Source organism: Buteo buteo, chromosome 12 (genome assembly GCF_964188355.1).
Source record: "Buteo buteo chromosome 12, bButBut1.hap1.1, whole genome shotgun sequence".
NCBI classification, from domain to species: domain Eukaryota; kingdom Metazoa; phylum Chordata; class Aves; order Accipitriformes; family Accipitridae; genus Buteo; species Buteo buteo.
Window position 1 is genome coordinate 42,179,366 of NC_134182.1, and position 23,583 is coordinate 42,202,948.

Here is a 23,583-nt window from a genome sequence, read left to right on the forward strand (position 1 = left end):
AGCCCCGGCCCCCCCCCCCGCTGTGTGTGTGGGGGGCACAGCGCGGGCAGCGCTCAGCCATGGCGGCGCCCCCTGGCGGCGGCCCTAGCGCTCGGAGAGCGGCGCCGTTCGGCTCCGTTCGGCTCCCTTCGTCGCCGTTCGGTTCCCTTCGGCTCCCCTCGGTTCCCTTCGGCCCTTCCCGTCTTCCCTCGGTCCCGCTCGGCCCATCCCGGCCCGGGCGATGGCGGCGGGTCGCCGTTCGCCGCCCGGTCCCTGCTGCCCGTCGCGGGTGGCGGTGCCCAGCGTGCACCAGAGCCTGCCCGAGATGGACTTCGAGCGGGGTCGGGGTTGGGGGGGGGGGGAAAAACACACCCGGGACCGGGGGCAGGGGTGTGGGTAGGGGCAGGGGCAGGGCACGGGGGTGCGTGAAGGGATCGGGGGGGCGATGGGCCGGACCGGGGGTACGGGCAGGACACGGGTGGGGAGGGGGGTGTCCTTCCCTGCCTAACGCCGTGTCCCCGTGTGTGTGTGTCCCCGCAGGGATCTGGTCGGCGGCGCGGGATGGGGACGAGCCCCGGGTGCTGCAGCTGCTGGAGCGGCGGGGGGAGCCCAGCCAGCCCGACCTGGCGGGGTACACGGCCCTGGTACGGGGTGGGAACAGGTCGGGGGGGTACGGGGGACAGACTGACCCCCCCGCCCACACCCCTGCTTCTGCTACCCCCTCCAGCACTACGCCAGCCGCAACGGGCACCTGGGGGTCTGCCGGCTGCTGCTGCAGCGGGGCGCCCGCTGTGACGCCCGCACGCCCGGGGGTGCGACCCCCCTGCACCGCGCCAGCTACTGCGGCCACCTCGCCGTCGCCCAGCTCTTGCTGGCCCACGGCGCCGACCCGGCTGCCACCGACGAGGACGGCCGTACCAGCCTGCACAAGGTGGGTGGCGGTAGGATGTCCCCTGTCCCCTCTCCGGCCGTGCCACCGGCGACGACGGATGCGTCACCCGCAGGCGGCTGAGCAAGGCCACCGGGAGCTCTGCGCCCTGTTCCTGCGGCACAGCCCGGCCTTGGCCGGCATCTGCGACGCCAAGGGTCGGCGACCCCGCGACGTGGCCGACCCGGTGGTGCGGGACCTGTTGGATACCTGAGGGGGACATGGCGGAGCTGGCAGAGTCGGAGCCACCGTGCCACGGGAGACACGGTGCCACCGGACCCGGTCGCCGATGGATAAACAAAGCTCCTGGCACCAAACGCCGACTCTGCCTCTCTGTCCTGTGCGCCGGGTGCCGGCGTGGGCCAGGGCTCACCCACTGGTGGGGGGGCTTGGCAGCAGCAGGAGGGCCACAGCACTATTTTTCCACTGCCAGGAGGGAGGCATAGACACCCCACACTCTTGCAGTGGCTTTTATTTTCTCAAAAAACACTAAAAATGGGGAAAATTGTGTTTTGTTGAACCAGGAAACGCTGCAGGACTCACACTGTGGCCACCAGCTCCCACCCCGGTGAGCAGCCGGGAGCGCCGAGGAGGCAGAAGGGCTTCGGCCCTGGCTCTCCACTTCCCCCTGGGATGCTTTGGGGTCGCCTGCGGCAGAGAAAACAGCAGCCACTGAGCTCGTGGTGCCTGTGCCGGGGTGGTGGTTAGCCTCCAAGCCTGGGAAATGCGGCAAGACACACGTGAGAGACAGATGTGTGACTTACGTGTGGGGAGGAGGGAGCCTCGCAGGGGGCACCCCAAATTGGGCATCCTGGTGGCCGCTCTGCCCTGCCATGCCGTGGTCCAGCATCATCTGCTCGCTGCCGAGAAGAACCAGAGATGGAGGTGGCCCCACCAGCACCCCAGAACCCCCCAGCCATGCCCAGGGCATGGTTCCCAGTTGGGCACGTCTACTGGGGCAGCCATCACCGTCCTGCTGCTGTGCCGGCTCCCTACCTGGTGCGGTGTTCTGGTGGCTCAGGACCGTGGGCTGGCTGCTGGGGACAATTTTTGGCTCAATGCTCTTGGGCGACTTGGCTGGATTTGGGGGCCCGGCAGCCGCAAGGGCACCGAGATAACCGTGGCTGCATCACCTGGGCAGAGAGTGGGTCAGTACCACGTGGCACAGCCATGGTCTGGCAGCAGGCTTGGGGATGGCAGGAGACGTGCAGGCAGCTCGGCATGGGTCATGGCGCTCCCAAAAAGCCAGGTGAGGCAGAGGCAGGCTCCTAGCAGGACCCCGAGGGACGGATCCAGCCCCTACCTTGGCCAGCTGCAGGTCGGTGAGCAGCCGCATGCTGTAGTCGGGGCAGTACAAGGAGCAGCTGGCGTAGTTGGCACAGCCCAGCTACTGATTCCGGATGCCGGGGATGGGTACACGGTGGATGGTGTCAGAGAGCCAGAAGCTGCCAAAGAGTATCTCCCTTTGCACCCCAAAAAACAGGCGAGTGGGTCCGGCGCTGCCCCGGGAGCGAGGTCCGGTCCTCCTGGCTGCTCTCACCTGCAGGTAGCGGTGCCAGCGCGGAGACACCATAGCAGGTGAAGGCTCCATTTTCAAACTTCAGGCTCTCCTTCCTGATCTCCACCTCCATGCGGCCCTGTGGAGAGCGGGAAGCTTGAGGCAGGCAGAAGGGAGCGCTGCCTGTAGCCTGCGCGGCACGGGACAGCCTGCAGCACCAGCACAGCCGCCCTTCAATGTGCCCTGACAAGTGCAGAGAGCACCCAGTGCTGTGCAGACATCATGGCAGGACGCAGGAGAGGACACACACGGGGCCGACCTGCCACGGCCGGGTCCCTGCGCAGCTGGTGGTGGGTGGTACCATACCTGCAGGATGAGGATGAAGTAGCAGTGCTCTGGGACGAAGTGTTGTTCTCAAACTTCAGCTCCTGAATGACACCAGGAGGGCTCAGCAAGCGCAGCAGGGCCTTCTCGGAGATGCGGACAGGGCTGAAGAGCTCCAGCTCTACGGGGAGAGCAGCCAGCATCGGCCCGGGTGCCACCGAGCAATCCGCAATCGCCGTGCCCGGGGAACCCTCCATTCAGCCCAGCGGGCAGGGTGATGGCAGCCCGCTCCTGCCCGCGCTCACCTCGCACCGGGAAGCGCTGCGCCGTCAGCGGGAGCTGTGTGGAGAGCTTCGCCGCGGCTGCACCGTCAGCCTTCCTCAACGGGGAGACATCCTCCGTGCCGCACGTCCAGCTTGGGGTGGGTGAAGACGAAGGGGCCGGGGGGGAGTGTGCGTGCGGTCCCCAAGGCTCCGAACGCCAGGTCATGGACGCGGAGCACCTTTAGCTGGTTGGAGCGTAGACGGGCAGCCGGGTCCGGTCGTTGCCACAAGATGGCGGCCGCCGTGGTCGAGTCCAGCCGGTCTCCGGTAAGAAACGCTTCTCCAGAGGCCGCAGTGCCGGGGCCTGTCACCATGGTGATGGCGGCGCCCGGTGGCCTTCAAGCCTCCGGTAGGGCCTGTCCCGGGGGAGGTGAGGGGCGCCCGGTGCCGGTGCCCGGGCCCAGCGCAGCGCCCGGCCCGCCATAGCGTCCCGCCGCCGTTCCCCGCCCACCTCCACTCCGGGGGAACCAATCGGCGGCCGCCTCACCGCCTGTCGCTCCGCCTTCTCCGCGGCCGCCCCCACTCCGTAGCCAATCGCCGGCAGCTCCTCGCCCCGCCCCGCCGCTGTTCCTCCTCGCGGCCAATTGCCGGCCGTCCCACCTCACGCTGTGCAGCCAATCGCCGCCCGCTATCCCTCCTGGGGGCGGTGCCTCACCGCCGCGCTGTAAACAACACCCCGGAAGGATTTAAAGGGGCCGCGTCCCACAGCGGGCGACCCCCCGGTAACCGGGACGTGCCCTCCGCGGCTCCCCCCCCGCCGCGAAACACGGAGGAGACCGACGTACAGATATAGATTTTTATTACCCAAAGGGCAACCCCCTCCTCCCCCCGCCCCCAAACCCCATCAAATAAAATTCTACAGTCGGTTTCGCAACCGGGAGGGGGCGGCGGGAGGAAGAGGAGGTGTGGGGGGGTCACAACCGGGAGGGGGAGGCCCGGCCCCCCCCGCACCCCCCCGGGCCCGGCCTCCCCAAATATACAAATCAAACCTGATGCGAAAAATAAATACGAATTCCCGGGGGGGGGGGGGGGGGGAGAGAGAGGGGGTGGGGTATTTGCATAGAGGAAGATTTAATTATAAAAGGGGCTTTTTTGTCTTGGTTTATTATTATTATTAATTATTATTATTATTATTATTACTAGTATCTCCCCGCAGAAGGACCTAGGACCTGATCGTCGAGATGTGATTAACAAAAATAATTAACCTTCTCCCAATAACTTACAGAATTCATCCAGGGAACTTGTGCTTTTTTTTTGGGGGGGTGGTGGTGGTGAGGGGGGTGTCTCAACCCCCCCCCCACCCCTCCGCCCCCAGGGCACGAAGCTCCGGGGACTGGGGGGGGTCCGGCTGGTGCTTACGGGGGGGGGTCCCATGTCCTGCCCCGAGGAGGTCACCAGGGGATTTTGGGGTCCCCCGGTGCCGGGGTGTGTGTGTTCATGGGGGGGACATGGTGCTGGCCCCCTCCTGCCTGTACAACTTTGGTCACTAGCTTTGTGCCGCCCCAAAAAGCCAGATCCTGCACCCCTCCTCGCCTCACCGATCCCCGTCCCCCGGGCACGGATACCCTGAGACGCCCCACGGCAGGGGGGAAGGCACCGAAACCGCCGGGGGGGGTGTGTGGGGACACACACACCGTCCCTGCCGTCCTCAGCACGCTCGTGACACCAGTGAGTGGCAGAGGGGCTGGGGCGGGTCTCCTGGGATGGCGGAGGGTCTCGGTCGTGCCCGGCTTTGCACTGGAGATGCTGAGCCCATCCCCTCGGCTTCAGGCCTGCTGCCGAGCTCTCCACCGCCGCATCCCCCCGGTGCCCCGGGCCAGCGGGAAAGGGGAACGGGCACGGAGAAGGGTCGCGGCATCGATCGCCCCAGTTCATCCAGAAGGATGAGATGCCGCCATCATGTCGTACCCCAGGCGTCCCCGTCTACCGTTGTGCCCCCCCCCGAAAACACCGGAGAGGGGCTGGGATCCCCGTCCCAGGGCGGCCGCAGCAGAGCCCCTCCCCACCCTGCCTCCCCAAAGCGGCGTACGAGACCTGAAGCTCCCTGAGCTGAACGAGCGCCGTCGGCGGGGCGGCCGGCGGAGAGTTGTGCCGTCTCGACCGCATTCCGTTTAAATTAATTAAAAATAAGCCAGTCTGGAAAGCAGCAGCAAATCCCGGCTCCGTTTCCTACCGCGCTGCCGCCACCTCCTCCAGCTCAACCGGGCTTCTCCGGTGACCGCAGCACGTGGCACGGCATCACCGAGGAGACGCCAAGCGTTTCCTACCGGGGCAAGGGTCCCTAAAATGGGCACGCGAGGTCCCTCCCGGCGCGTGCCGGCGGGGCCGGGGTCAGATGGAGTTTTCCAGGGGGCTGTGGTTGCTCCGGCGGCTCAGGCAGTTCCTCTCGTTCAGGAGACTGGTGGTCTCGTCGGCAGTGGTGGAGGGTTCCGGTTTCTCCGGTAAACTGGCGTCTGGTTTGGGGGCATTGCTGTCGGGGGATTGGGGACAACTGTCCATGCGGGAGGCTGTCAGACCGTTCTGGTATTCCTGCCGTGTGATCTGTGCCGGGGAAAAAAAATAATAAGTGAGGTGGGGATGAGGAGCGGTGCTGGACCTCGCTGACGGCATCCCCATCCCTGTGCCGGCGGGCTCCCGCCTCACCTTGACGAACTGGAGGTCGGTGAGGGCGCGGACGCTGAAGTCGGCCACGTATTGGGCGCCGGTGCCGGCGTTGAGCTGGTTGTTGCTGCCGCTGACCGGGGAGGAGACGGAGTCGGAGCGTTCGTGGTAGCTGAGGGAGGCCGAGCGGTTCAGGCTGCTGACGTGGGATGGGGAGCGGATCTCTGAGGGGACAGGAGGGACGGGGTTAGCCACACTGCAGACCCCCTACCCTGGGGAGGGTCATACGCCACGCTGGGATGAGGCCTGGCAACTCTCTGCCTGCCGGTTACGGGGTGCCGAGCCCCCGGTGACGCCGGCCCTGGCTCCGGCATGTGCTGTGCGATGAGAGCCCCATCCCACAGGCTCTGGGGACGCAGCCCAGCGGTGACAGGGAGCAACGGGATGCACGTACACCCCAGTGCAGCCCTGTGCCCCCCGTGGTTGAGCGCTGCTGTCCCCCAGCTCTGCCAGGCAGCGCAGGATTTGATCCCTGCCCATCACCTGCCGAATGGTCACCGACCACGGCCAAGGAGTCTGGTCCCCCTGCTCCAGGCCAGGCACTGCCCAGGGGACAGGGGACCAGGGGACAGTCCCAGCCCAAGGACACTGTGACTCCCCGAACGGGTGGATCAGTCACGCTGCGTGGGTTTAGGGCCGAGGTGGGGGTTACGGGGACAAGGAGGGCCTGGTGACGTGCTCAGAAAGCCGGGGTGACACAGGAATCACATGCAGCAGCAGGGAGAGTGGCACCTCCTCACCAGCCAGCCGTCATGGGGACAGCCACAACACCGGGCTGCCCAGCCGGCGCTGTTCCCCTGCTCCTCCGCCGTAGCCACGGCAAAGGCAGCCGGGAGAAATCGGGACGGTTACGGGGCGTGCAGGACCCTAATGCCACCTTGAGCAGGGCCGGGTGACGCCGGGCAGCGTCATGCCCAGCTCCAGCCCCACGCCGCAGCCCACACCGGCGCAGAAGCCGCCTTTTCTCCTCCAGAGGCACTCGGATGTGGCAGGGAGAAAGCCGGCAGTGCGGGGAGGCAACCGGGACGGCCTTGGGGCACACGGAGCTGGACAAGATGGCAAGCAGCCAGCCTGGTGCGGGGGGGACAAAATATCTGGTGCTGCATTAATGGGGTGGGGACGCCCACTACGGCGGGTTAATGCGGTCACAGCGGGGTTTGGCACGCCATGCAGCCGCACCGTTTACCTGTCAACCTGGCAAACAATGACCCTCGCTTTGTGGATGGGCGCCGGGGCTGGGCTGGGAGGGCTAGGGCAGAGAGACGGACAACACAACACACATGCAGAGGACAAGGTCAAGAGAAGCTGCTAGGGCAAAGGAGAGGGTGGCTGCGGGTATCTCGTCCCCTCGCGGGGCCAGTGGATGGGCGCTGGTGACCCCACGACGCCAAGCCGAACCGCGAGGGTCGGTGTCTGGCCGCTCGCAGAGCCTGGCAGCTATAGGAGGGCAGCCCAAAATCGGGGCAGTGGGTTTTCAGCCTCTGGCTCGGGCACGGACCCTCTGCCTGCTGCCAGACATGCTCAGGTGCCTCCCTGGCCACACAGCCCCCCAAGACGGCTTGGGGGGCACCGGCAGGGGCTCGGAGCCTCCAGCATCTCCTATTCCCACCGGCAGCAATAAAACGGGGTGGGAGAGCTCTGCCCACACTGGCACCCAGGCGATCGGGGGGTGCTTACCGGATACAGGAGAGGGGCTGAGGGCCATCACCCCGTAATAGGAGAAAGCTCCCGCTTCAAACTTCATGCATTCCTTGCCGGCCTCCACCTCCACCTTGCCCTGCAAGGGAGAGATGCCGTCAGACTCTGTGAGCCCCACACCACAGTGTTGAGCTGTAGGAGACACCCCCCCCCCTTAATCGCAGCCTTCCTGGGGTGACAGTTCACCCAAGGGACCCCACGTGCCTGGCGGGCAATGCCGCCACAGGCCTGGGTACCTGCAGGATGAGGATGAAGTAGTCAGCTGCCTTGTTCTTGCAGTAGAGGAAGTGGCGTGGGGATCTCTTGTTCTCCTCGTCGAACTTCAGCTCCTGGATGACGTCAGAATATTTGAGGAGCCGCAGCAGGATCTTCTCCGAGATGAAGTTGGGGGTGAAGAGCGTCACCTCTGAGAACGAGAGGTAAAGAGGCATCAGAGCTGCAGCCCTTGTCCCTCTCCTGTCCTTCTAGATGAAGGTGCGTCCCGCGGGGTGGTTCCCTGGATCAGGCTGGGCCCCATTGACACCTCCTGGGGGCAGAAGCCCATGGGTCCAGCCCCAACACCAGCTCCAGGTCCCCAGGAAGGCCAGCCCCAGCCTTGGGGTGACCCATGCCGCGGAACAGGACCATCCTGGAGGGACAGGGACCTGCCGAGCATCAAGAGGCAGGACTGGCATCCCTGCGCCCTGTCCCTTCTCATTTTGGGGGAGACAGAAGGAAGGAGAGTGGGACAAGATGCAAACACCCCGTAATTTTTGAACAAGATGGTTGGAGTGACTCTTCCTTGGCGAGGGGATGGGAACGGAGCCCACGTGGCTGCCAGGGATGCGGCAGCACAATGAGCCCAACCGGGTCAGTGCCAGGGAGCCGTTGGTGCTGGTGCTCCATAGCTGGACTGAGCCCAGGGGTGCCTGGAGCTGTGGGAGGGCTTCCTCCCACCAAAAAACTTACCTGTGGAGAGGAAGCGGTGAGCAGCCAGCAGCAGCTGTGGAGAGACCTTCACCTTCAGCTCGTTGACAGGGTCCTTGAAGGCCGAGAAGTCCCTCTTGTTCTTCTGGTTGCCCACCCGTTTCTTGCTGCGGTTGTCGGCTGTGGGAAGTAGGCTGTCAGGGGGGGCAGGTGGGACCCCGGCACGCGATGAGGAAGGGGCAGGGGCCAAGTCCAAAACCTACTGTACGTATCCGACTCGTCCAGGATCTCCGACTTGATGATCTCCTCGATGACGTCCTCCAGCGTCACCAGCCCCAGCACCTCGTAGAAGGGATCTCCCTCACCCTCGTTATTCACTTTCTGCACGATGGCCAGGTGGGACTTCCCTGCGGACAAACACATGGACATTGGAAGGGAGACCACCCTGGGGCACTGCCAGCCCCACCGCTGGGTCCCAGCACCCAGGGATGTCACCGGGACCAGCCCTTCCCTCCCTGCCGCCCTCCTGGACAGGAAACAATAAACCAGGTAAAATCTAAACGAGCCCCTGGGCTGGGCATTAATTCCCAGTGTAATCACAGTAATTAAGCCCATGACAGCGGCGCCTGCGAGGCTCAAGGCACCCCTGTGCCACCGTGAGGTGTGGGCTTGGCCAGAGGGTTCACGGGAGATGGGATGTGTCCTTGGAGGAGCCCGTGCCACATTACCGGCACGTGGCACGATCTCAGCGGTGCCGGATGAGCGCCCGTGGGCTGAGGGCACCCCAGCATAGGAGGACTGCCGCTGCTGCCATAAATCTGGTTTCTGCCAGTGGCCCTGACCTCTCCGAATTTCCTCAGTGGCTCTGCCAAGCTGTCCCAGGGCTGTCCCATCCCACAGGAAACACTCTGGACACCTGGTGCCGCAGCGGCCACCCGATCCCGGAGCCAAAACATCCGGGGGAAGAAAGCCAAGGGCAGGCAGCCACTGCCCAGCCAGCCCTGGCAACGAGCAGGCAGGTCCTTGCTGGCGGGAAGACCTCTCCAGCCCTGAATTAACAACTCTCCTCGCTTTTCCGGCCTCACCCCACGCAGGCAGGACGCAGTTTGCCTTATTCTAGCTAAATCCAAACCGCCGGCTCGCGTCGAAGCTGGCGTCACTCCTGTCCCAGCTGCCGGGCGCTGGCCGAGCCTCTCCGCGAACCGATGGTTCTCCTGCTTCGTCCCAAAATCATGCAGAGCCGCCAGGAAAAAGTCCTTGGACAAGAAACATCCACCTCCGCTCCGGGGAGAGGAGCCGAGCGGCCGTGTGGAAAACCGCAGCTCACCCAGGCCAGGCCAACGCACCCGCAGGACCGGTATCCTTAGCCTGGGGAAACTGAGGCACGGAGGAAGGCATTGTTGCCTCCCTGATCACAGCGCAGCCCAAAATAAAGTCACTTCTACGTCCTCAAGCACCACGCTTGCCCCCAGGCCAGCAGCAAGGTATCCCACTCATTGTCCTGCTCCAGCTCCGGCATAAATCTGCCTTTCCCAACACTATCTGCTATTTAATTTTAGAGCTGGCCACTGCAGGCCCCTTGTCGCTCAGCGAAAAGCTAATTTTAGGGATGGGCAACATGCAGCTCCCCTTTTTCTCCTTCTTCAGTCAAGCTCATGCAGCTCAGGCAACCCCGCTGCAAAAAGTCGATGCATAGAGGGGCAAAAAGACCCTAAAATCATTGCTTGGGCCGTGAAAACCCCTTACCCACCTGTCTAACCCCCTTCGGTGAGGCGCGGTGGCTCCTTTGCTGACTGTGTGCGAGGTGGGGAGAGGTGAAAGGATCAGGGCTGCGGGGCCAGCCCCGATGAATCAGGCAGCAGTTCCTCTCCGGGATGAGCGGCCAAGGCTGAGCTCGGCAGGGAGCGGCCGGTGGCAAAGCAAACACGCCACAGGGAGCCCAAACCGCCAGAGCAAAGGGCATGGGGCCAGTTGCCGCAGCATCGCCAGCGGGGCATGACAGACCCCGCACACCACCCCGGGACCCCCTTTGCCGCGATAGTCCCCATACAAGGTGGGAGAGCAACACTGCGAGCTCGGCAGGGAGGTTGGGAGCTCCCCGCAGGGTTGTTCCCCACTCAGAGCTTCACGCCAAGTGTGTGCCGAGAGAAGAAGATCGGGAAGAGGCGCTGAGCCGAGGGCCGACGTCGCTGCGGGAGCTGTCACCCCAAGGCCAGTGTCTGGGACACCTCCGTGGCACTGGAGGGGAGAGGTCTGGCTGCCAAGCGGCGCAATTAGGACAATCGGAAGCACAGCCTGTTGATTTTCTCCCTCTTTATCCTTTTCCTGGGTGCGTCTCCTGCTTCCAATCCGAGTTCCGATCAGCGGGATGAGGGCAGAGATTCACCGTGGTGCTGCATCCATGAGGAACGGGGTTCAGAGGGGGACCTCAGAAACAGTCCAGCCCCACAAATTACCCGCCTCTGACCCAGAGAGGCAGCGATGAAAAAATAACAATACAGGACATAGGCGGCTTTGTAACCGGAATGAGCGTGCTTTAAATCCTTTAATAAGGATTCGTCAGAGGGAAAGCCGGTGCCAGCAGCCAGGATAACTCCAGCTCCAGCAGCAAAAGGACTCCGCTTCTGTACTGCTGTTTTTTGGAAATGGGGTGGAGTGGGATGGCTGCGCGCGGTCCTACGGTGGTTCTCGAAGCGGCATGAGATGAATTGAAGGAAAAGCATTTGCCAAGAAGGTTTTTCATGCATCAGGGCAACCCCAAGACGATGAGATTCCGTTGTCATTGCCACAACCACAGGCAATGCTGCACCACGACCAAGGGGCGTTATTCCCATGCTGATATTTTTGGGTGCCAGGGAAGCACAGTCGCAAAGGGAGGCAAGAGCAGAGCTGCCCTCAAAGATCAGCCAGGCTTGAACCTATGAGCTCCCAAGCTCAAGCCGAGCTCTTGCTGTGGGAGGAATTATTAGATCGCCTAAATCTCAGCATGACCCGCGCCTCCCCCCCCCGAAACATCCCTGACGGCGGCAGGACGCAGCAAACCACCCGGCTCTCGCGATGAGCCCAAACCTCCGCCGGGTGAGTGTAACGGGAGCCAGAGGAGAGAGCAGGGTCACGCACGGCTGAGGGCTGGCCTGGCATCACCCGGCACAGCTGCTCCACAGCCGGGCTCTTTATTTCATCCCAGCCTCGACGCAGGCAGCTGGTCCTGCACGAGCAAGAGCTGCGAGAAGCTGGGGAGGGCAGAAGGGTTCCCAGCGTCTGGCAAAGCCCCAAGTGAGGACCCCGGGCAGGTCAAACCCTGTGCAAAGCTAACACAGCCCTTCCCGCTCCCCACAGGCTCAGCCTCTGGCGAGCCCGGGTCCCGCTCCTCCTCCCAGCCCTCCAGCTGCTCTCGCTTTTAGGTGCCCCGATGCCATAAGTAGGAAGCAGAGCAGGGATGGGGGCCGGCACCTTCCCCGTGGCGGAGTACAGCCCAGAGGAGGGAGCCAAGCCCAAACCAGGAAGCCGAGCAATTTTCCAGCAGCTATTCAAGGGCCTCCAGGGCCGATAATTAAAAACAAGGAGCAAGTAAACACTCCCAAAGTGTTTTTTGAAGCTGGCGCTGAGCTCTGGTTGCTCCGCCACTGATAAAGCAGAAGCTCTCCCTCCCCGGTGCAGCGCCGTTACACACCAAACCCCGGTAGCCCGGGGGCTTGCAGGCACCAAGCAGCTGCCCCCGGTTCGGTGCCGCGCTGCTCATCCCCAGCACGGCAGCAGCGTGTCCCCAGGCACCCGGTTCCCTCCGGATCACGACTGCCCGAACCGTGGGGACCCCAGGCAGCCCCGGTGTGGGCAGCTCCAGCCCCAGCAGGCAAAACACCCCAAAGTTTTGCTTCCGGCATCCACCGGCCTCCTCTGGGAGGAAGGACGTAGCACCCTGGGGAAGCAGCGGCACCCCCCTGACCCCCTCACCCTTTTTGAACTCCTCCAGCATGGCATCCAGCTTGGTGTCATGGAAGACGACGTGGACGGGGTGGTTGTAGAATTTGGTGATGGTTTTGAGGGGGGTGCAGTCGTCGGGATCGACAAAAGCCAGGTCCTTGACGTAGAGGATGTCCATGATGTTGGAACGCTCGTCCTCGTAGACGGGGATGCGGGTGTAGCCGCTCTCCATGATCTCTGACATGGTGTTGAAGTCCAGGATGGCGTCGCTGTTGATCATGAAGCAGTTCTGCAGCGGGGTCATCACGTCCTCCACCGTCTTGGTGCGGAGCTCCAGGGCCCCCTGGATCATGTTGAGCTCTTCCCTCACCAGGTCGTTGTAGGGTTCCGTCACCTTCAACATCTCCACCAGCTTCTCCCGGTTGTAGACGGTGCCGATCTCCTGGCCCAGGACGCAGTCGAGGAGCTTGCTGATGGGGTAGGAGAGGGGGAACGTCACCAGCATGAAGAACTTGGTGACCAGGATGGTGTTGGCGCCCACGGCCAAGCCGTGGCGGGAGCAGAGCGCCTGGGGCACGATCTCCCCGAAGATGACGATGCCAATGGTGGAAGCGACGACGGCGCCAATGCCGGAGCCGATGAGGTCGTCGAGGAGGATGGTGAGGGTGGTGTTAACCAGCACGTTACCCAGCAGCAGGGAACAGAGCAAATAGTTCCCCTTGCGGCGGATGGGCTCGATCTTGCGGGCGTAACGCTTCTCCTTATCGGTGCCACAGTTCTGCACGATGCGCAGCTCCATGGGGTCCAGCGCCATCAGGCCCAGGTTGAGCCCGCTGAACATCCCCGACAGCACCAGCAACCCGGCGATGAGGATCACCTGCAACCAAAGGGGCAGCAGCGACTTCTTCTCCTCCAGCACCACGATCCGGCCGTCGGGGCCCTGATGGGGCAGCCAGGGTTGGCCGGGTCGGCGCTGGGTGCAGAGGACGTAGGTTTTGGCTTGCTCGTCCTTGCGCAGGGGCTGGACGCGGACCCGCAGGAGGGCCGAGGTGTCGCGGGCCTCGGCCGGGCCGGGCTGCACCAGCAGGTCCTGGGAGCGCTCGGGGCAGGTGCCGTTGGGAACCGAAGCGTTGGCGGCCGGCCGTAATTCGGCGAAGGCCACCCGTTCGCCGGTGCGGGGGCCCAACCCCAGCCCGTAGAGGCGGAGCAGCACCTCGCTACCCTCCGTCACACGGATGGGCCCGCGGGCCGGTGACCCCGCCGCCGGCTTCGTGCTCTCCTCCAACCGCATCCCCAGGATCACGCTGTCCCCCGACGGCACCGCCCCGCCGGGCAGCGCCAGCAGCAACAACAGCGGCGGCAGCAACGGGGGAGACGACGACGACGACGAAAACGGGGAACCCCCGCCGATCCCCCCGGGGCCTCGGCCCAGGCCTCCCCCTCCGCCGCCGCCGCCGCGCCGCCGCCCGCCGCCCGGCGCCATGTTAGTGTCTCGCGGCCGCCGCGCTCGCGGCCGCGTCACACGCCCCGCCCCGCCCCGGGGAAGGAGGGAGGGGGGGGAGGAGGACGTCCCACGCCGCGCCCCGCCCCACCGACCTCCCCCCGCGGCTTAAGGGGGCGATGGCAGAGGGGTGGTGAAGGGGTGGGGACCGCCAAGGGTCTGGGGGTGAGAGAGAGGTGTCACTCGAAGGGGACGTGGGAGGGGGAAGGTGGGACCGTAGGGAGCGGTGTCACCTGGATGGTGAGGTGAGGGGGAAGGCGGATGCGTGGGGGGGCCGGGGGACACTAGGACCTGGGGGTGGGGGGGCACTAGGACCTGGGGGTGGGGGGGCACTAGGGTCTTGGGGAAGGGGGGATCTAAGACAGGGGGTGGAGGGGGGCACTAGGACCTGGCGGGACAGGACGCAGGCCGGGGGAGCAATAGGGCTGGTGGGCCCCAGGTGCCGCCGCGGACGCTTTAAGGCGGCCGGAACTACATTACCCATCAGCCCCTCCCCGCCCCGCCTCTCGGTTGACAGACAGGCCGCGCGGCCAACCGGCCCGCGGTAAGGCGTGATGGGGACGGCCAATGGGCGGGTGAGGCGGGTCTGGAGCGCCGTCGGCGGAGGGAAGATGGCGGCGGCGGGCCGGTGGCGGGCCGGGCTGGCGCTGCTGGCGGTGGCCTTGGGGTTGGGCGGGCTGCGGGCCGAGCAGACGGAGGAGCACCTGAAGCGGGAACACTCGCTCTCCAAGCCGTACCAGGGTGAGTAGGGCAGTGGGCGGGGGGGAAGCCGGTGGATGGTGCCCGGTGTCCGGTACCGGCGCCCGGTACCCATCTTGTGTGTGGGCCGTAGGTGTGGGCTCGGCCAGCTCGGGGCTGTGGGACCTGCTGGGTAACGCCATGGTGATGACCCAATACATCCGCCTCACCCCCGACGTGCAGAGCAAGCAGGGAGCCGTCTGGAACCGAGTGGTGAGCCTGGGGGGGACCGGGGGGTGGGGGTGGAGGGGCCTGGACCGGGCTGGGAAACACTGGGATGGGGTTGGGGGGAGCTGAGGGAGAGGGTCGGGACCCCGGGGAGGGGACAGAGGCGCGTGGGACACCAGAGGAGCCGGTTCAAGTCAGGTTTGGGGGGGATTTGGGGTGAGTATGGGGGAACTGGGGGCTGGGGGTTTGGGGACTAAGTGTGTGTGTGGGGGGGCTGAATAAGAGGATTTGGGGTATGGATGTATGGGCAGGATGTGGGGCTGGGGTCCTGGGTAAGGAGGTTTGAGCTGGGGGGAGGATCTTGGCGGGGTGGTGGCGGTGTCAGGGTGACTGGGCAAGTCTGGGCTAAATGAGGGAGGGTGGGGGTCCAGGCCAGCAGGTATGAGAGGTTTATGGGGCATGGGGGTGGTTTGGGGGTTGTGGGGGTACAGGGGGTGTTTGGGCTGGCGGGGTTTGAGGGTCCAGGCCAAGGTGGCGGTGGGGGGGATTGGAGTGGGCTGTGGGTGGCCGTAGGGAGAAGGTGGTGGGAAGCTGGCTGTGGGTGTTGAGTGGGGCAGGGGAGGGCCATGGGGGTTAGAGCTGGGGGGCTTTGGGGGCTGGGGGACTTTAGGCTGGGGGTAGCAGTGGCACTTCAACTTCCAGCCTTTGGTGTGGTGATTCCTGCAAGGGTTGAGTCCCCTCCTTGTGAACTTGGGGTGTCTGTGCTGACCAACTTGGGGTCTCTATTGGGACACCCACGGCTGGAGCAAGCCCGCCGCTCCCTTTGCCATGCCCACATCTCAGAGCGGGGCCGGTAAAGTGGTGGTTTGACGTGGTGTACCAGCGCTGCGCCCTGTTAAGGTGTTTAGGTGTTTCACTGTCCCCACAAGCCTTTTGCTCGGCAGACAGCAAGGCTCCTTTCAATACCTTGATAATTCCCGTTGAATTTCCATTTGGGGTTGAAATCAGTGGGGGTTTTGTGCCCCAGGATCCAATGGTTTGGAAAATGCCCTATGAGACCAGAAGCGATCCGTCACGCGCAACTTTTATTGTTATAAAATATTGAGGAAGGATTGTTTTGTGTTTTTTTTCTTGGATTTATGGCTCCTGTGAAATGTTGTGGCTTCTGAGTGAAGCCACTGGCTGGCTTCACAACATCGCATGAGTGAATCTGTTACAAGCTCGTTGTCTTGTGTGCCTGTTAGCACAGGGAATTTGTTGGTAGCTCAAGAAATAATTGGTTTGTCAGCAATTAGGAGCTGCTCCTCGGGCTTTTTGTGCTCTCCTTTTCCTGGGTGTGAGTTACTGATTTTGCTGTTGCCTCAGAATAGAGTGAGATCAGAATCAGTCCCTTGGCTTTTTATAGCCTTGGGTAACAACCAATTCCCTCAGCTTAATGATATCCCTTGGGATTAATTATTCTTGCTCGCATCCAAAATATGGGACAGCATGGTCTGTTGACAAGGGCAACGGGGAGCGGCAGTGCGCTTTCCGGTTTGACAGCGTGCGGAGCTGCCGGCTGTTGCGATGGGCAGAGGATGGCGCAGCTGGTTGCGGTGGTCCCTCCCCGCCAACCCCTCATCCTTTTGGGCAGGGAAGCAGCAGATGCTGGCACGAGGGACACCCTAATTTCACATCCTCGCTCCTTCTCTTGCAGCCATGTTACCTCCGAGACTGGGAGATGCAGGTGCATTTTAAAATCCACGGGCAAGGCAAGAAAAACCTGAACGGGGACGGCTTTGCCATCTGGTACACCAAAGATCGCATGCAGCCAGGTAAAGCGCCGACAGTACCTGCTGAGGTGGAGGCTGTGCCTTGAGGGGAAGGTGTCGAGCGGCACGTGCCACCTTCTTGAGGACACATGTTGGCCAGACTTGCCCTCCTGGTCTCTAGGCTCAGTCGGGGAAATCGCAGCAGCGAATTGCAGTGTTTTGGGGCCTTAGGGCTGTTTTTCTTTCACCCTGGCAGGCGAAGAGGGAGTAACGACCGTGCGTGAGGTTGCCTCTGAGCCTCAGCACCCTGGGTTGGGGGTTTACGGGGGCCCTGGGAAGCTGGAGTCAGCTCAGGGGTAGGCGGCTTTGGGATTGTTTTGCCCTGATCTTGAGATAGGCCGTGTAACGGGAAGCGTGGGGCCTCACATGCTGCGAGTCAGCTCCTTGAAAAACAGACTGTGGAGGAAGCTTGATCCTTTACCAGCAAAGGGGAGGGGATTTAATCTGGTTCTCTGACTTCCCCGCTTGAAGGGTCTGTGTAGTTGATTAACTACTCAAGGCCACACAAAGGGATGGTAATGAACCTTTTGCAACGCCTGCCTGGTCTTGCCGCCCTTATTCAGAGCCTCACCTTCCTTCTAGGACCTGTCTTTGGAAGCAAGGATAACTTCCTGGGCCTGGGAGTGTTTGTGGACACCTATCCGAATGAGGAGAAGCAGCAGGAGGTGAGCTAGGAAGGATAAACAGGACCGTGCTGCTTGCCGGCTGCCTGCAGAGTGTGGCACGGGCAGCGCCGAGGTTACGGCTCGTGTCGCCGCAAACGCAGCTCTTCATCGGTGCGGTACGATCTTTTTTGAGCTCTTAAATCAGAGACCAGATGTTACTCTGCTTCCTCTCCACTGCCTTTCCCCTGCCGTGCTCCACGTAGTTGTTTTTTCTTCCTAGTAAGGCAATAACTCTTCAGAGGCGTGAAAAGCTGAGGGGTAGTTTTGTGGTCAGCTTTACCCAGAGAAAAGTCTTTCAGGGCAGGAGAAAACTAGTTGGTGACACCACCTCCATGTTGTGACCTCCTGTGCTTTCTGGAGGCTGCCAGCAAGTAGCGGTTGAGGTGAAGCTGTACCAACTGTGTGATCTTTGTAGACCTTGAGTAGAGCAGTGCCCGAGCTGCCAGCCCAGGCCTGCCAGCACGGTGGGGCTGTTTCATGGCAGCTAGCTGGCAGGAGGCTTTCCCTGCTCTCAAGGATGCAGTGTGACTGTACTCTGCCTCTTTGTAAGATGCCCATCTAGAGACCTTTGTGTTCCTGATGTGTCTGTTGTTTCTTTGGGGTTTATTGGCGTCCGTTTCTGTAAAGAAGGGACTGTAGGGGCAGTTAGAACCAGGCCCTTCCCACCCTGATGCTGGAATCTGTTTCATCACTCCAAAAACAAAGCTGGGCCCTTTCTTGATTCCAGTTTCCCCTAAAAAATAGGCACTATTTTACCTCAAGACCTTGGTGCTAGCCCCACCACCCCGCAGGACCCCCTTCCTCCCATGGAGAGAGACAAAAGGGTGCAGCTGGGATGCGCCCTGACCTCAGAGCTGCTGAGCAAACGTTGAGTAACTACCGGCTTTTGTTTGAACATCCAAAGAAGCCAGGTCTGGTGCAGGGGTGGACTTTGTGCTCGTAAAAGCCTTTCTGAGCCGCCTGGCACTGTGTTACCGGCAGCGCACGGGGATTAGCATGTTGTTGGATGGATCCTGTGGATTTGTGGGGTGGCAGCTCTGCTTTTTTGGGGTAAATGGATGCACAACAGGTCTTATTTAAAAGAAATGATCAGTGGAACATTGGTGTCCGGCTTCCCAGCTCAGTCTGCAACTGGAGGGGGCTGCCCTCCTCCAGTCAAGCGCTGAGGAAGGGAAGAGATGGAGAAATGTTGATTGGCCAGTTGCTGTGATGGCGTGTGGGTTCATGGCTGCTTTCTCTCACCTTTAAAAGGGCAAAAAGAAGTGTCTTATTCTTGAGGGAAGAGGGGCAGGTTAGTTGTGGGTCCCTGGGGAGCTGTCATGGCTGATGTGTCCCCTGTTGGGGTGCTGGTTTTTGTGCAAGCGAGCCGCTGTGCAGCGAGGAGGAGAAATGCTGTATGTGGCAACACTCGATGTGGCTTTTGCCTACCGGCACTGTTTCCTTGCCGTGTGTCCCAGGATTCGACACCTGACATCTAACACCTAAACCCCTCTTAGCTTTAGTCTCAGCTAAGCCGACAATGTGCCGGATTCTCTAGGGAGGAAGTTTCGAGGTTGCAGGTTAATACTAAACTCTGGTCTGTGACCGTCTTGCTTCTGTGCTCTTTCTTGCTTTGCGATAACCCTGGACTGGCAGGCTCAGAAGAGGAGGTACAGCCCGGGAAATCAGGTACTTGCTCTTGCTGACCTACCCGTTCCCAAGCTGTTGGGTTTCACCTTGGCTCACAGTTGAGGAGATCCCTCCTCCGATCTCCAGGAATCCCTGTGTGAGAGACTGCATGGAAACTGGCTGTCCTCCATCCTGGGTACCTGGGAGCTGAGGTTGAGCCCCAGGAAGGCTGAGGGATGGAGTGGGATCATGCTGTTGTCTTGTTGAGGCAGATTCTTGGGGGGTGAAGGAGTTTGGGGTCCGTAGGGCTGTCGTGGCTCTTGACCCTGGAGGTGTGCCAGGATTCACAGGCAGCTGGTAGGGCCAAGCCGTGGTGGTGGGGCGAGAGCAGAAACTCACCCTGAGCCTTGCCCTCCCTCGCAGCGCGTCTTCCCGTACATCTCGGCCATGGTAAACAATGGCTCTCTCACCTACGACCACGACCGGGACGGGCGACCGACGGAGCTGGGGGGCTGCACGGCCATGGTGCGCAACCTCAACCACGACACCTTCTTGGTGATCCGTTACGTGAAGAGGAGACTGACGGTGAGTGCTGCCTGCTAGGGCAGAGTGGTCAGTGGGACCATGGGGGGCCTAAGGGAGCTTCTTCTTTCTCAGGTGTTGATCGATATCGACGGTAAGCACGAGTGGAGAGACTGCATCGATGTGCCGGGCGTGCGCTTGCCCCGCGGGTACTACTTTGGGACTTCTTCTGTCACTGGAGACCTGTCAGGTACTGCCCTGGGGCCCCCAGCCTCGTTTCCCAAGCTGCTCTGGCAGCTCCTGTGCAGCTTTGGGTGTCTGGAGGTGCAGCTCAGTACGTGGTGGGGCTTACAGAAGCACGTGAGGGCCTTTCCATGCTTTAAACACCCTTGAGCTGTGAGCGGGCACCTTGTTTTTTATCTTGCAGCAACTCCTGAGGAGCCAAAAGCCCGGTCTGGGCGTGTTACTCCCCCAAGCGCTTTGTCTAGGCAGTGCTTCACACTTTCCATGAGCTCCCTGCGGAGCCACAGCCTGACCTCAGCCAGTCTCTCTTAACGACATGGCAGTGAAGCGGCTGTACCAGCTCAGCCGGAGGGTCTGTCTCCGAAACACGCAGCTTGGGAGGCGTAAAAACAGGATGAGCACTGAAAAAAAAAAAATCCGTACTCTCCTGCCGCAGCCCATGGTGCCTGGGTTAGCCCTGAGGGCAGTGCTGGAAATAACTGCCTTTGCTGCAAACGCCCCAGGTGTTACAGCCAAGCTACGATGCTTGCTCCTGCTCTCTGACCCTGTCTCTGGGACATGCCTGGGAGTATTTCACTTTGGATTTCATAGCCTGAGAGCTATTGCCCGCCTGTTATTGAGGGAGGGACCAGTGGGGTGTGCCTGGAAATGGTGGTGCAATGTGGGCTGATGTAAATCAGGTTTTGCAGAGAGCTAAAGCCCTCCCCCTTCCTCAGCCTAATGCTTCTCTCCCGGTGCTGGTTGAGGTGCCGTGAGGCCTGATGTTATCCCGCTGTGCCTCTTTCGGCAGGTTTTAAGCCCGAATTGAGTTATGCCTCTACAAAAGCGCATTGATGGCTGGTGTCTGGGCCCATTGTTGCCTCCAACAAAAGTTCCTTTTCTCTCTCAGATCTCTGCCCAGTGCCCGGGGAGCTGGCAGGCTGGCGTGGAGCGCTTGCCTTGTCCCACTAATAACTCCACCATCACGAGCAAAGGAAGTAGGGCCACATGAGGCCGATGCTAACACATTCCCCTCGGGTGGCCGAGCGGTTTCGAGTCAGATGATCTCCCAATCTGGGTTGTTGTTTTTCAGTTTAAGTAGCTTAAAGGTTCCTGTTGGCAGAGGGCCCTGTGCTGGGGCGCAGGTCTCAGCCCGACGTAGACCCTGCCCTGCGGAGGTGAGTTTTCCCCCCTTGGGAGGGAAGAGCCAGCGCCTTTTGCCCCAAGTGGTAACATCCCACAGTGCTGCCTGTGGCACTCGAATCCCTGGCTGGAGCCATACTTATTGGTGACGTCTCAGGATATGTTTCTGGTCTGCTTCCAGACAACCACGACATCATTTCGCTGAAGCTTTACCAGCTAACAGTGGAGCGGACGCCAGAGGAGGAGAAGCGGGACAGAGAGGTGTATCTGCCAGTTGTGGACAACCTGAAGCTGCCAGGAAGTGAGTAGGAGCCATTGGCCTCATGCAGGGGAAGGTGGGACTGGCAGGGATTTGTAGGGTTGTGGAGCCGTGGTGCTCACAGAGTAGAAACCACATCATCTCGCCAGCAAACCAGTCAAGCTCCAGCTGGAATCGGGAGGTCTGTGCCCTGTTCCTTCCACTGATGGTTGTTCTTGCCTGCTGTGTGACACAACTGGTGTCACAGCCCATCTCTGGAGTGGGCATAGTGGGCAGCAGTGCTTGCCCTTGGAGAGGTGCTGCCTTCCTGGAGAACCCTGGCCTGCCGGGCTAAGCGTGTCCGCTCCTCTTTGCTTGTGCCGTGACCAAAATGGGGTGTGCTGGTCCACTGGAAGCTCACAGAGGTTTGAACCTCAATGGTGCCATCTTCCCTCCAGAAACTCCACTACAGATGTGTCCACAAGCCCCTTGTGTGTCCTGAGGTCTCGGGGCTGTAGCCCTTACGACAAGCTGGCCCAGAAAGCTTTGGGAAGCCAAACCCTGGGGTGGTGTGAGCCTGGCAGGGTGTGTGTGGGGTGTGGGGTTACCGGTGTGTCAGTGTGGGGTGGGTAAACTCCCCCAGTGCAGGCAAATCTCAGCTGGGTTTTGGGGTGCTGGGCTCTCTGGGGGCTCACAGGTTGTTATTCTTCCTCTGTCATCCAGTGGAGGCACCGCTGGAGCCCATGAGCGGCCTGGCTCTCTTCTTAATCGTCTTCTTCTCCCTTGTTGCCATTGTTTTTGCCATCGTCATTGGAGTCATCGTCTACAACAAGTGGCAGGAGCAGAGCCGGAAACACTTCTATTGACTTGGGAACCCCCCCCGGGATGGCCTGTTGCTAGTCCTTGCTAGCCGTGTCCTGACTCCCACCCATCCCAGACTGGCCAGAATGTGATGGACTGACCTTCATGGCAGGGACCCTCATGTCCCCCCCAAAAACCCCAGCGGGGATGTCCGCCACTTCTTAACGGGCTCCAGAACTCCCACACTGCTCCTGGTGGGAGCAGGGATCCTCGGTGTGGCGTGCAATGGACCGGGAGCCAAGCGCTGTGGGGATGGACCTGCTGTCCTATGGAGGAGCTGTGCTTTGTGAGTCGTTTAGGAGGATGGGCTGTGCCGTGGGGTGCCGGCGGTGCTGAGCCATCTCTCTGCCATATGCGGAGCCCAAATGCGGGCAGAAGTCACCACCTCGACTGTGAAATCCCAGCTGAGAGGGGTGCCAGCGAGCGCCTGATTTCCTCACCAGACTCCTACTAGTCCTTGCAGTGTTACTGTAATCCTCACGACCCCTCGTCTCAAGCAGTTTAATTTCCAGGAGGGATTTTCCAAGCCATTCATCCCACTTTGGCTGCTTTCCATTGCCTGCCCTTAGGCTGTCTTTGGAGACCAGACTGCTTTTCTATATACTTTGAATTCCCCCGCCGCTGTGCAACCCCTCTCCGTCCCGCTCGTCACCGAGGTTTGGTGTTTTGGGGCAGGGAATGCTGAGGGTTTTCCCCGGTGACAAGTTAGGTCGAGCTGGGAACCTGTCTGGCTGCCGGGCTCATCCCTTGGGGAGCAGCCGGTGCCCTCTGTGAAGCCAACCTGAGGCAGCCCCTCGCTGCAGACCTCTCCTCGGTTTGGGGTGTAACACTGGGTTCCCCATCATTCATAACCATTTGCTGCTACGTCTCGGGGCTCGGTCCCTCTCCCGGCTCCGTAGGGCCGCCGCTGAGCATGCCACCACCTCCGCACGCCTCCCATCCTGGCGCGGCCTCCTGCACCGGTGCTGTTTGCATGTCGTGTTGTGGCTTCTGGCAGCTTTCCCCTCAGTGCTCGCTGCATCCTGGGGCCCCTCCGAGGAGGAGCTGAGCCTCGTGGGGCGATTCCCCTGCCTCTCAGAGCTGGAGCTCTTGCTGCCTTTCAGGGAGTCGTAGTTTATTCCTACCTCAGTGACTGCTTTGGTCAATGATTTCTCTGCGTTTCTCTTGCCGGTTATTGCAGCCACTTTCACCCCCCCCCCGGCACCCCATCGATCGCTTGCAGGGTGGTGGCACGGAAGGCTGCAGGGTCCCCAGAGGGACCGAGGAGAGGGAGATATTAAGTCAGTTTGTCCCAGGGGAGTCTTAGTGGCTCTGGGGACATCAAGAGGGCAAATTTGCCGCTCCGCCAGCCCCATCATTGGCAGCACCCTCCTCGCCAGTGTCCTGGGGAGCTGTGTCCTTGCCCCACAGCTTTCCAGAACGCTCGCACCCAGGACGGATCCCTGTGGGGGTCCCGGTGGTACCCAGGGCGGGCGGGGGGGGGAGGACACACATGCCCAGCCTTTTTTTAGCAGGATGCTGTTGCTGGGTTAGGTGGGAGGTTTTTTTTCAAGTGCCCAATGGTGGTTGTGGCATGAAAGGAGAGTTTTTCTGGTCTTTTGCCTCTTTTTGCCTGATAACCAGGAGTGAAACATGCGCCTCTCCCTGGAGCTGTAACTGGTGTCTTGGAATAAACATTGGTGTGTGTGTGACACAGCTGTGTTCCTGTTCATGGCCGAGTCCCCTGGATGCAGCATTTCCTCCCCAAACTGATGCTGTCGAGTGCCAGGGCGAGTCGGGGGCCATGTCCCAGTGGCGTGGGGCTCCCCAAAATGGAGTAGCTCCTTTGTCAGTCCCCCCAGCCCATGGAGTTGGGGTCGATGCTT

At 61.6% G+C, this 23,583-nt stretch overlaps 4 protein-coding genes across 10 annotated transcripts; 2 read left to right on the forward strand and 2 right to left on the reverse strand.

Annotated features, from left to right (window-relative positions):
- Nucleotides 1-76: 76 nt before the first annotated feature.
- Nucleotides 77-1,243, forward strand: ANKRD39 (ankyrin repeat domain 39). The gene is made up of 4 exons (XM_075043642.1): nt 77-320; nt 520-623; nt 707-910; nt 984-1,243. Exons 1-4 carry the CDS (start codon nt 221-223, stop codon nt 1,119-1,121), a joined length of 546 nt encoding a protein of 181 aa, XP_074899743.1. The 5' UTR covers nt 77-220; the 3' UTR covers nt 1,122-1,243.
- LOC142038313 (metal transporter CNNM4-like) lies at nt 1,106-3,495 on the reverse strand. 4 transcript variants are annotated; one of them, XM_075043646.1, is made up of 6 exons: nt 3,035-3,495; nt 2,772-2,910; nt 2,448-2,544; nt 1,904-2,040; nt 1,672-1,767; nt 1,106-1,555 (listed from the first exon to the last, which is right to left on the reverse strand). In XM_075043646.1, exons 1-3 carry the CDS (start codon nt 3,216-3,218, stop codon nt 2,508-2,510), a joined length of 360 nt encoding a protein of 119 aa, XP_074899747.1. In that variant the 5' UTR covers nt 3,219-3,495; the 3' UTR covers nt 1,106-1,555; nt 1,672-1,767; nt 1,904-2,040; nt 2,448-2,507. The 4 variants fall into 4 exon arrangements, 3 of the variants coding, with proteins under 3 accessions (XP_074899747.1, XP_074899745.1, XP_074899744.1); XM_075043644.1 differs by having other exon boundaries at nt 1,904-2,352; XR_012652561.1 differs by having other exon boundaries at nt 2,211-2,544; nt 2,772-3,495.
- Nucleotides 3,496-3,834: 339 nt separating this feature from the next.
- LOC142038314 (metal transporter CNNM4-like) lies at nt 3,835-13,745 on the reverse strand. Of its 2 annotated transcripts, XM_075043647.1 has the most exons (8): nt 12,272-13,745; nt 8,581-8,724; nt 8,360-8,497; nt 7,648-7,817; nt 7,391-7,490; nt 6,900-6,962; nt 5,696-5,877; nt 3,835-5,593 (listed from the first exon to the last, which is right to left on the reverse strand). In XM_075043647.1, exons 1-8 carry the CDS (start codon nt 13,722-13,724, stop codon nt 5,384-5,386), a joined length of 2,460 nt encoding a protein of 819 aa, XP_074899748.1. In that variant the 5' UTR covers nt 13,725-13,745; the 3' UTR covers nt 3,835-5,383. The 2 variants fall into 2 exon arrangements, with proteins under 2 accessions (XP_074899748.1, XP_074899749.1); XM_075043648.1 differs by lacking the exon at nt 6,900-6,962.
- A 551-nt stretch (nt 13,746-14,296) lies between these two features.
- LMAN2L (lectin, mannose binding 2 like) lies at nt 14,297-23,407 on the forward strand. 3 transcript variants are annotated; one of them, XM_075043649.1, is made up of 9 exons: nt 14,297-14,483; nt 14,575-14,693; nt 16,345-16,462; nt 17,042-17,124; nt 18,760-18,792; nt 19,156-19,317; nt 19,390-19,504; nt 20,801-20,920; nt 21,581-23,407. In XM_075043649.1, the coding sequence occupies exons 1-9, from the start codon at nt 14,297-14,299 to the stop codon at nt 21,721-21,723; spliced, it is 1,080 nt and encodes a 359-aa protein (XP_074899750.1). In that variant the 3' UTR covers nt 21,724-23,407. The 3 variants fall into 3 exon arrangements, 2 of the variants coding, with proteins under 2 accessions (XP_074899750.1, XP_074899751.1); XR_012652562.1 differs by lacking the exon at nt 21,581-23,407 and having other exon boundaries at nt 14,348-14,483; nt 19,390-20,654; nt 20,801-20,925; XM_075043650.1 differs by lacking the exon at nt 18,760-18,792 and having other exon boundaries at nt 14,348-14,483.
- The last annotated feature ends 176 nt before the right edge of the window (nt 23,408-23,583 follow it).

Bases quoted from the DNA above. Each gene is read 5' to 3' on its own strand.
- ANKRD39 (XM_075043642.1), top strand. From the start codon at position 221: ATGGCGGCGGGTCGCCGTTCGCCGCCCGGTCCCTGCTGCCCGTCGCGG. The intron at 321-519 runs GTCGGGGTTGGG...GTGTCCCCGCAG, and splicing joins CGAGATGGACTTCGAGCGGG to GGATCTGGTCGGCGGCGCGG. The intron at 624-706 runs GTACGGGGTGGG...TACCCCCTCCAG, and splicing joins TGGCGGGGTACACGGCCCTG to CACTACGCCAGCCGCAACGG.
- LOC142038313 (XM_075043646.1), bottom strand. From the start codon at position 3,218: ATGACCTGGCGTTCGGAGCCTTGGGGACCGCACGCACACTCCCCCCCG. The intron at 2,911-3,034 runs GTGAGCGCGGGC...CTCTCCCCGTAG, and splicing joins GCAGCGCTTCCCGGTGCGAG to AGCTGGAGCTCTTCAGCCCT. The intron at 2,545-2,771 runs GTATGGTACCAC...CGCTCTCCACAG, and splicing joins ACTTCATCCTCATCCTGCAG to GGCCGCATGGAGGTGGAGAT.
- LOC142038314 (XM_075043647.1), bottom strand. From the start codon at position 13,724: ATGGCGCCGGGCGGCGGGCGGCGGCGCGGCGGCGGCGGCGGAGGGGGA. The intron at 8,725-12,271 runs GTGAGGGGGTCA...GTTTGTCCGCAG, and splicing joins GCTGGAGGAGTTCAAAAAGG to GGAAGTCCCACCTGGCCATC. The intron at 6,963-7,390 runs GTAAGCACCCCC...TCTCTGCCCTAG, and splicing joins CAGCCCCTCTCCTGTATCCG to CCCTCCCAGCCCAGCCCCGG.
- LMAN2L (XM_075043649.1), top strand. From the start codon at position 14,297: ATGGGGACGGCCAATGGGCGGGTGAGGCGGGTCTGGAGCGCCGTCGGC. The intron at 14,484-14,574 runs GTGAGTAGGGCA...TGTGGGCCGTAG, and splicing joins GCTCTCCAAGCCGTACCAGG to GTGTGGGCTCGGCCAGCTCG. The intron at 19,318-19,389 runs GTGAGTGCTGCC...CTTCTTTCTCAG, and splicing joins ACGTGAAGAGGAGACTGACG to GTGTTGATCGATATCGACGG.